At 36.6% G+C, this 13,763-nt stretch overlaps 1 protein-coding gene across 1 annotated transcript; it reads left to right on the top strand.

Annotated features, from left to right (window-relative positions):
- Positions 355-12,841, top strand: LOC109833114. Its single transcript, XM_020400665.1, has 5 exons — positions 355-629; positions 707-925; positions 4,841-4,885; positions 5,244-5,277; positions 12,403-12,841. Exons 1-4 carry the CDS (start codon positions 435-437, stop codon positions 5,268-5,270), a joined length of 486 nt encoding a protein of 161 aa, XP_020256254.1. The 5' UTR covers positions 355-434; the 3' UTR covers positions 5,271-5,277; positions 12,403-12,841.

Below are 13,763 nucleotides of genomic sequence, written 5' to 3'. Positions count from 1 at the left end.
TAAATTGTGTCAGCTCAATTATAAACTTTTAAAAGGGGGAAAAAAATCTGCAGCCCACTAATTAACAAAATATCTACATCCCCCGGATCTATAGTGGGTCCCGTAACTAGTCAAACTTAGACCCCAAGGCCCAATCATTCTACAACAAGCCACCCCTTGTATAAGTGGCTGTTTGGATAGGTTTTTTTGGATGGTAAAAAAGGATAAATCTGTCAAAAATGTCAGCTTTTTAGTAGCTTTCCCCCAAAATTATTTTTTAAGGGATGATTTTGAAGAAAAGCTGCCAAAAAGCTGAAATTTTTGAAAGCTTTCTCCATTTTTAAAAAAAAAAAAAAAAAACAAACAGCCCCTAAATCTCCACCCAAGATCCCAAACCCCACACCCATAAATCCCACTCCACTCACCCACTCAACTGCGACAAAATTTGCTGAAACATGAAGGACTCCGATCTGCTGCCGATATCCACTCCCGCTACAAGCAAACTTTTCGGAAAAGGCCGCTACAAGCTCTACGCGCTCATCGCCATCCTCCTCCTCGCCTGCTGGTCGATGCTCACCGGCACCGTCACGCTCAAATCCTCGGCCGCTACCGACACGGACGCCGCGATCCGATCCGATCTCGATGTTTTGGTACGCTACGGTCACTTATTTCGATCTTGTTCATCTACTTAAATTGCTAGATCTTTTTTTTTCTTGATTTGATTTAGGAAGTGGAGGAGAGAGAGAAAGTAGTGAGAAAGATGTGGGAGGTTTACTCTCACAATCGCCAGATTCAATTGCCGAGGTTTTGGCGGGAAGCGTTTGAGGCCGCGTATGAGGAGCTTGCGGATGAAGATTCGAAGATTAGGGAGGATACGATCTCTGAGATCGCGCGCATGTCGATGCAGAGGCTTCTAGATCTGGAGAGTTATCCGCGTAATCCTAAGGTATTGACGCTGTGCTTCTTTTATAGTTCGAGTATTTTTGATTTTGGGGCTGTGAATTGTGTGAAAATGTTGGTGTTGGTTTCTGAATCTCGGTTTATATACTGAATTTGTGTTGTGAATTGGACCAAGCTCTCCGATGAAGAGCATCGCAACTTAAGATACTAAATTTTGGAAAAACTGAATTTTGTTTTTGACGGATTACGTTGTAGAAATTTGAAACATGAGAGGATGGTCAATGTGCTTGAAAGTCAGTTGGACCCTAATGGGAAAACTGTATAGGTTATTGTTTGAAAACTTATAGTTATGTACATATTTATTTCCCCAGTTGATATGAGGCTTGTGTTCTGCCTCGTTTTCTGTAACTTGGGATCAATAGTTCACTATCATGGTGAGATTAGATTTTTCACGATAAAGAGAAGTTCCGGCCCACCATCTTGAATAATTCTTCTTCTCAAGAGCCACTTATAATGCTAATACACAATTATTAAAAGATCTGCACCACTATTAAAAAAGGAGGATGTGGTTCGTGGAACCAAATGAGCTACTTTTGAAAAGATAGGATTTAAGCGTGGCTGCTTCTAATAACGATTAGGTTCAAGTTAATCCCATTATAATCTGATGATATGACGGGATATTAAATTATCCATCTTGTTCAAGTTGATCGACATACTGTCTAGAAAGAGAAAAGCTAGTTCGTTTGACTTCTTCTCTGTCTATAAATGGACATGTATGAGTAAACATAATTTGTACATTCTACTAAGATTTTGCAACATACAAGTCAGAATACATGGCGTTAGTGAAACAAATCAACATCTGCTACAAATGTTATAGTTTTCTCTAAATTACAAAGAATATTTTGCAATAACTAGTAGATATGGGGCTTATTTTTTGGACTTATCTTTTTATTTTATTATTTGGACAAAGATCGTAGTCTTTTCTATAACATGAGATCGGTCATAGTCTAGAAATTAAATACTATAATATATTCCTATGTGATGTCCATAAAGTCAAGGTAAATTTCTTATAAGATGGCTATATGACTAGCCATGTTTTATGATTCAGAGGCTGTATTAAGAATAACTTGACCAAGTCATGAGTTTACTTTGACTGAGAATGGTAAGATTGGTAAGTGTCAATATGCTGAAATATATAATTGTGTGCATTTGTAAAATTTGAGGTGCTGTGATTTAAGATATTAAGATAAGGTAGAACCTTTGAAATGGTTTGGATATGTGCGGTTTAAAAGGAGTAGACACTTTTTGAATTTAAATCACGTGGTGGAATTGTACTTATAGCAGTAGCTAGATCCTAGACGAAAGCAAATATCTCGCAAAAATATTAGTTAAGTCATCCTTCATAGAGTTAAATGGAGAAACGGGATATATAAGTAACCATAAACTTTGAGGATAGTACTCTTTGCTTCAAGAAATAGCCATTAAGCTCAAGAAAAAAACTGGAAAGAAGGTTATTGTTTTGTTCTTAACCTGTTTTAATTGTAATTTCCTATTTTAGTGAAAGATCTTTTCTGGATTAGTCTTGTGCGTCTGTAAGACAAAAATTAAGAGGGTTGAAAACTTGAAAAATTAATAGACAGCTTTATTTTCTAAGCATGTTTTTATTGACTAAATGTACCTATATTGATGAAAGACATGAAAAACTCCAAGCACTAGGGCATGCAAATGCACAGAGGCATTATTATTCTGCTTCAAGGATTCATTATGAAAGCTAATAGTGACACCAGCTGTATCTGTCTTAAAAAGAAAGGTGATTATTTCAGTGTTTCTCTAGCATCATAAATATTTATCATGTAAAGAGCAGTGTAAAATTGACGATGTCAGAATTCCAAGTTTGGATAGGCACCCAACTAGTGCACCTATTTCCTTAAATGCATGCTCATATCAGCAGAAAATATTGTGCAGTTGCATGGAAAAACACATATTATCCGGAGGAAGGGAACCCTTCCAAGGCAAGTTTGTTGTGAACAAGAGTTTGTGGTAAGGAGCACGTTGTTGTGGTTAGAAATGAGGACTTAGGACCATAATCCATTGTGTTCAACCAAAATGGGTAAGATGAGATGCTTTGTTCTCCATTTGACATCTTTTTGCATGCATTCAGTTATTAATTAATTCCTTGATACATTTCATCATTTGCAGACACCTACAATGGATGCATGACTAATTGGTAAATGTTAACTGTAGACTATAATTTAACTCCTTCAATCTTTCACTCAAATCCGGTAGTTATTAGTGAGTTATTAGCCAATTTATGTTGTTTTATCCTATCTGTTTTCACCATTAAAAGAAGTATGAGTTCACTAGAAGATTAGCAATAATTGGGACTGATGTGGATCCTTTCTGAAGCTTCTCTTTGGCTGACTGGCTTAAACTGTTCCACTAACATGGTAGATTTCCTTTTATGCTATTATCTATATGGTTCTAGGATAGTTCTGACTTGCCTTGGCACCAACTCGAAGGCCTTTTGTTATGTTTCGGCCTGATACCAATTTTGATATTTGAAATTTGGTGACAGATTATTAGAAAATTATGGTTGATCTTCACTTAGAACCTTCTGATTAGAGGTATACCCGCAACCATCTCCATTTGAAAAATAAGCTAAGCTGCAGATGGTGATGTAAATCTTAGATGCTGATAATCTATGTTGCATGGATACGGGTACAGACACGAACACAAACACGGATACCTCACACAGCAAAATTGTAAAAGTTGGGATAAGGGGACTCGGCTATATACATACATATGAAAATTAATAATCAATTTGAGGCTGAGATTGTTTTTCATTCACATGTCATGATAACTAAAATCATTTTATCATTTTTATGTTTCTCTTAACAAGTATATTATAAATTGAAAAACTGCTCATTTTTGAACTAGGTACCCGAACGACCACCCTTTAAATCATACTTATGAATTAGGTATGTGCTAAAACGAGCCTGTCACGAGTCCAATGAGTTGCATAAATTTGAGGTGAAGTGTACGATATATGTTCAAGAAGTGTATCGCGAGTTTTTTGAATTAAAGTGTGTTATATAATTGAGTACACGTCTGAATAAATGTATATATGCATTCAAGAAGTGTCCAAGAAGTGTCGGACAGGGGCACAGATATTGGAGCTTGGATGAAGTGTCCGGGTAACCTGGCTGATAATGCTGATGATCTGTTGGAACTTGAAACATAGATTGTTGTGCTTTGGCTCCTCTTGAGTGTAACTGGTTAAATTACTATTGTTTTGACCTGTCCATATACTTGTGGCAAGGGGTCGGATTAGGATTCAGTCTTGTAAGATCCACTTGTAGATTCACTATAAGTATGTAGGATCCATTTAAGGAACCAAAGCCGCTGAAAAAAAAATTATCTCTCTTGAAATCCAACAATAATTTATCTGATTCAAGGTATGGTTTACGTTATCGCAATAGTCATTAACTCAATATTGAACATTTCTTCCAAAATATGTCAATTTTAAATGGAAAATACATTTTTATTGCTTTTGTAATTTTTGTATCTACTCAAGTAATACTTATGAAAATGAGTAAACAAACTTATAAAAGTTTAGGAAGAAAAATATGATTTAGTGGCAACTATGTGAATTAATTTGTATGGACGCTTATCGAGTTATTGAGTTTGGATTCTTAGCATTCATTATCTAAATCCTGATATTAACTAAGGATCTGAACACAAAGATATGATTTGGATTTTGATTGGTTCATCAGACTCTATTGCCACTTTAGTTTCTAACCTTTTATTTTCGTTTAGGGATATTATGAGTGCCTTCTAATGTTGCTGCTGCTTTAGCTTTGCACTATTATTACTATGACTACTATTATTACTATTATTATTTACTGTATTTTACTTGATTCAAAAGTGTGTGTAATTCTTACTTGTCCTTTTTTCTTTCCAGAGTACTGCATATATGAAGAACCACCTACTTCATGGCAAGGCAAAGGTGAAGTTGCCATCCATATTGGACGTTATTTTTATATCATTTGTTTTATTAGCCTCTTTTCTGAGTTATGCCACAGTTATTCTTTACTTATTAGGCAAGAATCTAACCGAATTTCCTCTAACAAAAGAAATTTGAAAATGTTTTCCTGTGTTCTATGTTAAATCTTTCAGTCTTTGTGAGTGTAAGATCAGTATTAAAAATTTTAACAGATTGTGAAGTACTTGAATATTTTGACACCTTGGTCCTTCAGTTGCATATATATATGGGAACCAAGTATATCATCAAATTTTACTTTTGCAAAATGTTTGCCATGGAAATTTTCTATGAACCTCAAATTTTCTTTCTGTTTATATTGCAGATACGAGTTTCCAGTAGCAGTCCTTAAAGCCAAGGTATGTTTGCTTCTTTATTTTAAATATTTATCTATCAACTGATCAACCTTTCTTTGTTGATCCTTTCTGAACGAAGTTTTCCAAGCTTGATTTTCTCCAGCTCATTTTTAGTTTCTACATCTAAGCAACAAACCTTTTGAATGTCTTCGCAACCGGTTCCAGAATTCTTTTTAGACGCATCAAATGTCTTTGTAAACCATATTCAAAATAAATAATTCAGTTCCTTAAGTGAATAAGTTGTTAATACAAACCCTTACCCTATTATGAGATCTCTTGGGCTTATATAGGCCATACACAACTTATACATAACCCCTTACATATATTACTAATGTCAACACTCCTCCTTAAGATGGGCGAAAGATATCCACTAAGCCCATCTTGTCACATCCTCTAATCATGTCTAATGAGCTAAGTCCTTTAGTCAGACAATCTGCTGCCTGGTCCTTAGTTAAAACATGACTTAGCTCCAATAGTCCACTATCCAACTTCTCTTTGATGAAGAACCTATCGATCTCGATGTGTTTGGTTCTATCATGCTGCACTGGGTTGTTGGCGATACTGATAGCTGACTTGTTGTCACACCATAACTTTATCTTAGCTCCTTGATCCAGCTTCAGCTCAACCAGCATACTCTTCAACCATAACAACTCAGCAACTCCTAAGGCCATAGCTCTATACTCTGCCTCAGCTGTTGATCTCGTCACCACTGATTGCTTCTTGCTCTTCCACGAGACTAAGTTGCCTCCTATAAAGATGCAGTATCCCGAGGTGGACCTCCTGTCATTAGCACAGCTAGCCCAATCAGAGTCGCAATAACCCTCGATGCTCACATATCCATTTTTCCTGAATATCAGTCCCTTTCCAGGGGCACTCTTCAGATATCTCAGAATCTGGTACACAGCGTCCATATGACCCTTCCTTGGATCATGCATGTAGTGGCTCACCACGCTCACTGCAAAAGAGATATCGGGACGTGTGTGACTCAGGTAGATCAACCTCCCTACCAGCCTTTGGTATCTGTCACGATCAACTGGTTCTCCAGCCTCAGCACCCAGCTTGAACTTCTGGTCGATTGGTGTAGTTGCAGGTTTACACCCTAACATCCCTGTCTCTTTAAGAAGATCCAGTGTATACTTTCTCTGGGATAAGACAATCCCCTCCGCTCCGCGAGCTATTTCTATTCCAAGAAAGTATCGAAGCAAGCCAAGATCTTTCACCTTGAACTCCTTACCCAGTCTCACTTTGAGTTTGGCAATCTCCTTCTCATCATCCCCTGTAATGATCATATCATCCACGTATACCGCAAGCACAGTGATGTGACCTTCATTTCGTCGGAAGAACACGGTATGATCAGCGTTAATCTGCCGGTATCCCATACCTATCATAGCCCGCCTAAATCTGTCGAACCAAGCACGAGGAGATTGTTTCAGGCCATATAGAGACTTCTTCAATCTGCAGACCTTGCCCACTGTCTGTTCTGTGTTGAATCCTGGCGGAATTTCCATGTATACCTCTTCCACCAGATCTCCATGAAGAAATGCATTCTTCACATCTAATTGGTGTAGCTTCCATCCACCATTTACTGCCAGAGAGATCAAGGTTCGAACAGTGCTCATCTTCGCCACTGGTGCAAAAGTCTCATCATAGTCGATGCCGTATGTCTGACTATATCCTTTTCCCACCAGACGAGCTTTGTAGCGCTCAACCTGTCCATCTGGATTCAGCTTCACAGTGAAGACCCACTTGCATCCAACTGCTCTCTTCCCTTTTGGTAGTTTTACTAACTCCCAAGTGCGGTTCTTCTCAAGGGCCCCTAGCTCTTCGTGCATAGCAGCTTTCCATTTCTGGTCCTTCTTTGCAACCTGCCAATTGTTAGGTATAGTAACAGAGTCCAATGATGCAATGAATGCTCCATGTGCAGGGTGGATGTTAGAATATGATACAAACTGAGCAAGATCCCAACCATATCTATCGGGAGGATTTCCCGCATTACTGCGAGTAGTCCTCCGTACAGTTATGAGATCTCTTGGGCTTATATAGGCCCTACACAACTTACACATAACCCCTTACACATATTACTAATGTCAACAGAATATTATTACCATTAAGTGTTTGTCAGTTGTTTATTTGCTACATGTACCCTGTGAAACTCTGTTCAGCTGTTTCAGATGGTTCGACCAAATGTAACTCCAAGTCTCCAACTACCATCCAGGTTAAAGGGTCTAAGCTTTAAACCATTGTCAGTCACCTTTAGCTTCTGAATTTCACGATCCATACTCATGTTACTCAGTTGATTCCTAAAACTACAGTTTGTATTGGAGTCAGCCTGCTGTTGTTAGAGAGAAATTAGAATAACCTTCGGGAATATCTTGAGATCAGAATATGTCACTTTGAAAGTGTTCAGAAACCTGATTTATTGGCATAGCCTTGATGACCCTATGGGTGTATCCAGCTTAGGTGATATAGTAAGCTATGATGCACGGATACGGATACGGGACACGGATACGACACGAACACGGATACGGCATACGACAAAATCCAAAAAAATAGGATACGGGGATACGACAAGGATTTTTTTAAAAAAATATTATTATATATAGAAAAATTTATAAAATTTAACTAACAATCTAAAATATGAATCTATCACAAAATAATAAGTTTGTAAACAAAAAGTACCTCAAGATGAAGTGGAAGCTGAGAGATTGAGAGAGAGGATTAGGGTTAGAAAAAGTACCTCAAGATGAAGTGGAAGCTGAGAGATTGAGAGAGAGGATTAGGGTTAGGGTTAGGGTTTTTTCTTATTTTCTTTATGAAGTGGAAGCTGAGAGATTGAGAGAGAGGATTAGGGTTAGGGTTAGGGTTTTTTCTTATTTTCTTTCATTTGAATCAGCTGAGGATCAAATCGAACGGGAGATTTAAGAAATAAGGATGGGTTTTTTAATCGAACGGTTCGGGTTGGATTTTAACAACCAAACCCGCAACCCGAATGAATCGGTCTTCGGCAAATCCGAGCCGTGTCCGAGCTCCTTTGACCGTGTCCGAGCCTAATTTGACCGCTGACCCGTGTCGGACACGGATTGACCGTGTCCGACACGTGTCGTGCACGTGTCGTGACGAATCCTTGTCCGATTCGAGTAGGACACGGATTCGTGACCTCCGGGGGCGAATCCGTGCTTCAGAGATAGTAAGTGCTGCATTTCAACAATATGGCATCTTTTGCTGGTTTCAATGTGGTGAGATGCCTTTGTCAACCTTTGGGCATGCTTGGGAACCTAGCTTATAATCCACTTGGCTTATAATCCACAAATAAATTATAAGCCAAGTGGATTATAAGCCAAAGTGTTTGGTAAAAAAATGGATTATAAGTCACTTTAATAGGGAAATGTTTGTCAAATGGGTGGATTATAGTCCATCATTGTTGTCAAAATGACAAAAAAAAGCATGGCTCTAAATTTAAACATTGAATAGACTTTGGAATTATCTTAATTTTGAGGCATAAACTTGATATTTACTTGGTCAAACTATATGGCTTATAAGCCACCAAAAAATAAGTTGGGTTAGGGGAGCTTTTTTTTTCCGGACTTATAAGCCAAAATAAGACGGTTGCCAAACATGTTGCAATGGCTTATGTGCAACTTGTGGCTTAGAGCATCTCCAACAGCTTCCCCATCTTCTTGAAATACTCAAATTTGGAGAATATAGAGCTTTTTTTTGATCCAACAGATTCCCCATCTCATTCCCCAAAATAGGGAAGGAGGAGAAAAAATAGGGAGCCTTCCCCAAATCTGCAGCATTCTCCAAATTTTTAGGGAGAGCTTTATTATTGTAATAAATGCGATTTTTCAAAATGGGGAAGCTGTTGGAGTTGGAGAAAAAATAATTTGAAGAATATGACTTTTGTTTCTCCATTTTGGAGAAAATTTTGGGGAAGCTGTTGGAGATGCTCTTATAAGTCAGTTTGACAGATGCCAAACATGCACTTTGGTAAGACTCTGGGAACTGGTGTTCATTTTAATAGGCTTTTGGAGTATGGTCGATTATCTGGGATATCCTTTCTTGTCTTTTTGAGCATTTTATTTATATTCTCTTTTCTGTAGTTTAAGTGGCATTATAGTAAAGAAAAACTTGTGACATATATTTCATTACAGATGTGTTACTTTTTTTGGGTCAATACATTAATGTATGACTGTGGAGACAGCACGTTTCAACCTTTTAACATATACTGTTTACTGGTCTGCATTATGATGAAAATTTCCTTATAAGATATATATGGGGTATTTTGAGAACTATATTCACTTTAGTCTCACAATAATTACTGTCAATTTATCCACAGTTGCCAAAATCAATTACCGATGAAAATGACCTTTTAGACTTCTTTTAAACCATGGGATTAATTCCTAGCTAGCTAAAAAATCTAAAGCTTTTTTTTCAATGCATTTATTAATAGCCCTGTTTCCTTTCATTTCCTTTTCCTTTTCGGTTGTTTTTGCAAATTAACTATTAGATACAGATCTTTTTGGTTGTAAAAGCTGGCACTTAGAGGGAATGACATCATGGTAGGAAGGGAAAATTCATAGAAGTTAGATTTAATTTCTCAATGAAGATATTTTCATGGTCTTAGGCCTCATGATGTTGTTCTTGCCTCTTCCCTCAATTAGCATAGATGATTGTGTTGATAATTGTAGAACCTCAACCCAGCTAGGATAATTTTGTTTGTCATGGACCTCTGCATACGCAGTGATCATCATGGAAGATCATTTTCATTTTAGGCTAGTGTGTCGGTGTTTTTTATATTCTGAAAATAATCATGAAAATTTATTCCATAATTTCAAACTTCTCATCATTGACTATCTTGGATGGTTTTCTTTATGTGGATTCTTATGGTCTACTTTCCATCATAGCATTATATCTTCTCTTATACCTGCCCTCAATACCCCATCTCACCTCACCATAACTAATTAATATTACTTCATTTAACTTCTCAGCTTATTATATTTTTCTGATTGGTTGGCAAACAGTCAAATCCTGTTATTATTACTATTAAGACCAAATACAATTGTGAAGGACCGGATTACACAGTAATATAAAAATTATCATCTAAAATTTTTCACTATCTCCAAGGAAAAAAACATTGCTTAAAGTTAACTTGTCATACAATGCCAAGCATTTTTACAGCAATTGCTGAGACTACTGTGAGCTGCAATAGAGAAATTCAAGAATGTTTTTGCTTATATATTAGTAGGTTTCTCGATTGCATGCTATGTAACTTTACAAAATAGATTAATCACATTAGATTTTTTTTTGTAGACACTAGATACTGTGGAGAATGTCTAGTTTAAAGCTTATGTATAATTCCACTTGACCAAAATGGTTTAGCCTTTTGTAGTTCCACAACTTCTGTCAAGCCTTGGATGAGATGGACATATGTGACCTGCAAAATACTTGGATATGCTTCGATTTGTATAAAACGTTTCCACACATATCTTCAATTATACAGCACATTCTTGCATTGCATTTCCCTATGTGTTTCATTGATACATTATAGCATTTTTCAACACCTAGTTAATATATACTGCTCATTGGGGGATATTAATTTCTTCTGTCTTTCCTGTTATCTTATGGAAAGCAGCATCAGAAAATAATTGATTTGTACTAAAGGTTTAATCAATGTTATCAAAGGTGTGGGCCTAATGCGCCCTGTGATGCGGTGGTGGCAAAGCGTCCTGCATCTAAGGCGCAATGCCTTTTTTTGCTTCGCAAGTGCCCTGCATGAGGGCTTTTCGCATGAGGCCTACACAAGGCATAGCCTATATATTTTTGTTGTGTAACGTTTAAATCAGGTTTTCATACCTGATAAGTAGATATCTCAAAAAGAAAAATGAACCCATTAGGCCATTCTAGTAGGCCGATTGAGGACCCTAACTCGTTTTCGTTTACTAGTTGATTTTTCTTCAATATTAGTCTTGATTTGACCTTTGATTCCGAAAATTATGAACTTTGCTACTATGTTGGTTGTGTTCGCATTATGAATTAAGACCTTTTTTGTGATTTGGTAGTAAATATCATTTAACTTGACATATTATTTATGTAAAAATTTAGAAACATGTTATTTAATCCTTGATTATCTATCTTGAAAAATTATGTGTGTGGTTTGTGCCTTGCTTCACTTAGGCGCGCGCATCGCATTGCGCCTTGCGCAAATGTGCATGTCAAGTGACTTTGGGCCTCGTGTTGCCCATTGCGCAGTGATAGCACTGGGTGTGATATGTTTCTGTATTAAAAATAAAATATATCAAGGTCTTTGGAAAAATGTTTCTATGTAAATTAATGCATCTTGTTTGGTGTTTGATCTCTGGAAAATACTCTCATGTTTGGACTTTGTTTTATTATATTATATAAAGAGGAAGCTGTTTATTGTGTACATTGTGTTCAATTATTGTTAGACGTAAAACAAGTTATGTTCATTGTGTTCAATTGTTATTAGAATTAAAAATATTAAAATAAGTGTTTCTAGTATTTACGTTGTTTTCTTGTCTTAAGAACTAATTTTATTCCTACATCATCTGGCATGCTGTATCTGGGAGTGTTTTGATGTAGCTCCAGTTTTAGCAAATGAATCCGCTTAAACAACTTTTCCTAAAGGGTTAGTTGTGAACAGATCCCCCTATGGTATTACCTAAATGCAAAGAGACCCATCTTAGTTCCATTGTTTGAATAGAACACCATGATTCGGCTTCCGCATCCCCCCCCGCACCCCCTCCCCTCCCGCCTTCCTTTTTTTCTTAAATATGTTAAAAATGTTTGAGGAGACGGATAGACAGCTTGTTAGTGAGGATTGACACCCAATTGGTTTTTTTCCCACTTTTAAAACAGTCAAAAATTTACTAAAGGGATGTTCGCGCTGGGGACAATACTAATACTACAGGGGGTCTATTTGCAACAAGTAGAAGTAAATGGGTGTACTCGCAACAAATAGAACATAGAACTATAGGGGGTCTCTTTGCAATTGAGTGACACTACAAGGGGTTTATTCACAATTAACCCTTTTCGAGATGAAAATCTTCATGTTTAAAACATTTCTCGCGAAAGGTAGCTAACCTTCTATTGTTGATTTGCTTTGTGCAGGGGGAAAACATACTGCGGACCCCCATTGAAACACAGAGGAACCTGTTTATACTTGATTTTGTTTCACAGAATACCGGAAACTATGCTCGTGCATGTTTGCACAGTTGTTGAACGCATGGAAAGACTACTGGTAATACACTTTCTTATGATCAACTTGTGGAATTAGACTGCTGCTTAGCTTTATTCGTCCCATATATATGCCAGGAAATCAAATGTCATTTTTTATTTTATGTTATTAATGGCTTATTCACTGTAAATTGTGTCTTAAATCAAACTTAATGATTGTATGTTAGTAATTTGTCTGTATTGCACATCACTGGCTAAACTTTTGCCCCTCATCTGTAGCTGTTGCACCAAAATTTCTTGTTCTTAGGTCCACTGCAAACTCGCAGTATTACTTTTGTTGCGGTTACAACTAAACATGGGGTTCTTGTTACAATGTGATGTTGACTTGTTTATTTCGCACACCATGTACTACTGCTTTTCAGTTGTAGAGCGCTTTCAACTCGAAAGAACGGCACTTGAAAAATATTGCAAGAACTCATATTTTGGGGCGCGGGAACTCCATAATGATATAAGTAATTTAAATATCAAAGTTAATGAAACTAATTTCATCATATTGAAATTATATTTTGAATTAGAGAAGCTTAGCGTGAATCTTCTAGAAATTAAATTCTAATCAAGGTAAGCTCATAGACAAACATAGGGACTTTTAGTCAATTTAATGAAACGAGGAACTTATCTTTATTGTAATATGTATTGATCCAATGAAATAAGAAACTTATTTCCATTGCACTAATACATTGACTTGGGAATTTTGGAGTTTGGGCCTGAAACAAATTTCCATTTTTCACCATCCTTAGAAAACAAACTGTTTAGATATCTTCTTTTGTTAGACATGTTGATAAAACACTAACCAAGCTTCAATATTTACAGATGCGGCAGTAACAAAAAGATCCGCGGACAAAGTTAGTTTAGTTCCAATTGCAATTTCTTGATTCAAACAATCATTATAGAAATTTCAAATTACATTGGTAGAAAAAAAATGATTCCAAATAATATTTGTTCTAATCTAAGGGAACGAGAAACTAATTTCTATTGTAATACTGAAATGTAGGCTTCAATCAATGAAGAAAGTCGCACAACGAAGAAGCCAGTCTCATGCCCTTTGTAGACATTTTGGGCTGGAGAACTGTGATAAATTAATGGGTCAATTATCACGTTGCTGTATTCGGTGATTGATTTTTTTGATTTTTTTTTTTTTACTGAATTTTCTTGAAGCAAATTATTCCAACTTATAAAGCAGGCAGAAAGTAAGCCCACCTTTGTTTACTCAAACATTCAATAAAAAGAAAATGTTA

Source organism: Asparagus officinalis, chromosome 3 (assembly GCF_001876935.1).
Source record: "Asparagus officinalis chromosome 3, Aspof.V1, whole genome shotgun sequence".
Lineage (NCBI taxonomy): Eukaryota > Viridiplantae > Streptophyta > Magnoliopsida > Asparagales > Asparagaceae > Asparagus > Asparagus officinalis.
This window is presented reverse-complemented; position numbering and strand designations above follow the sequence as displayed.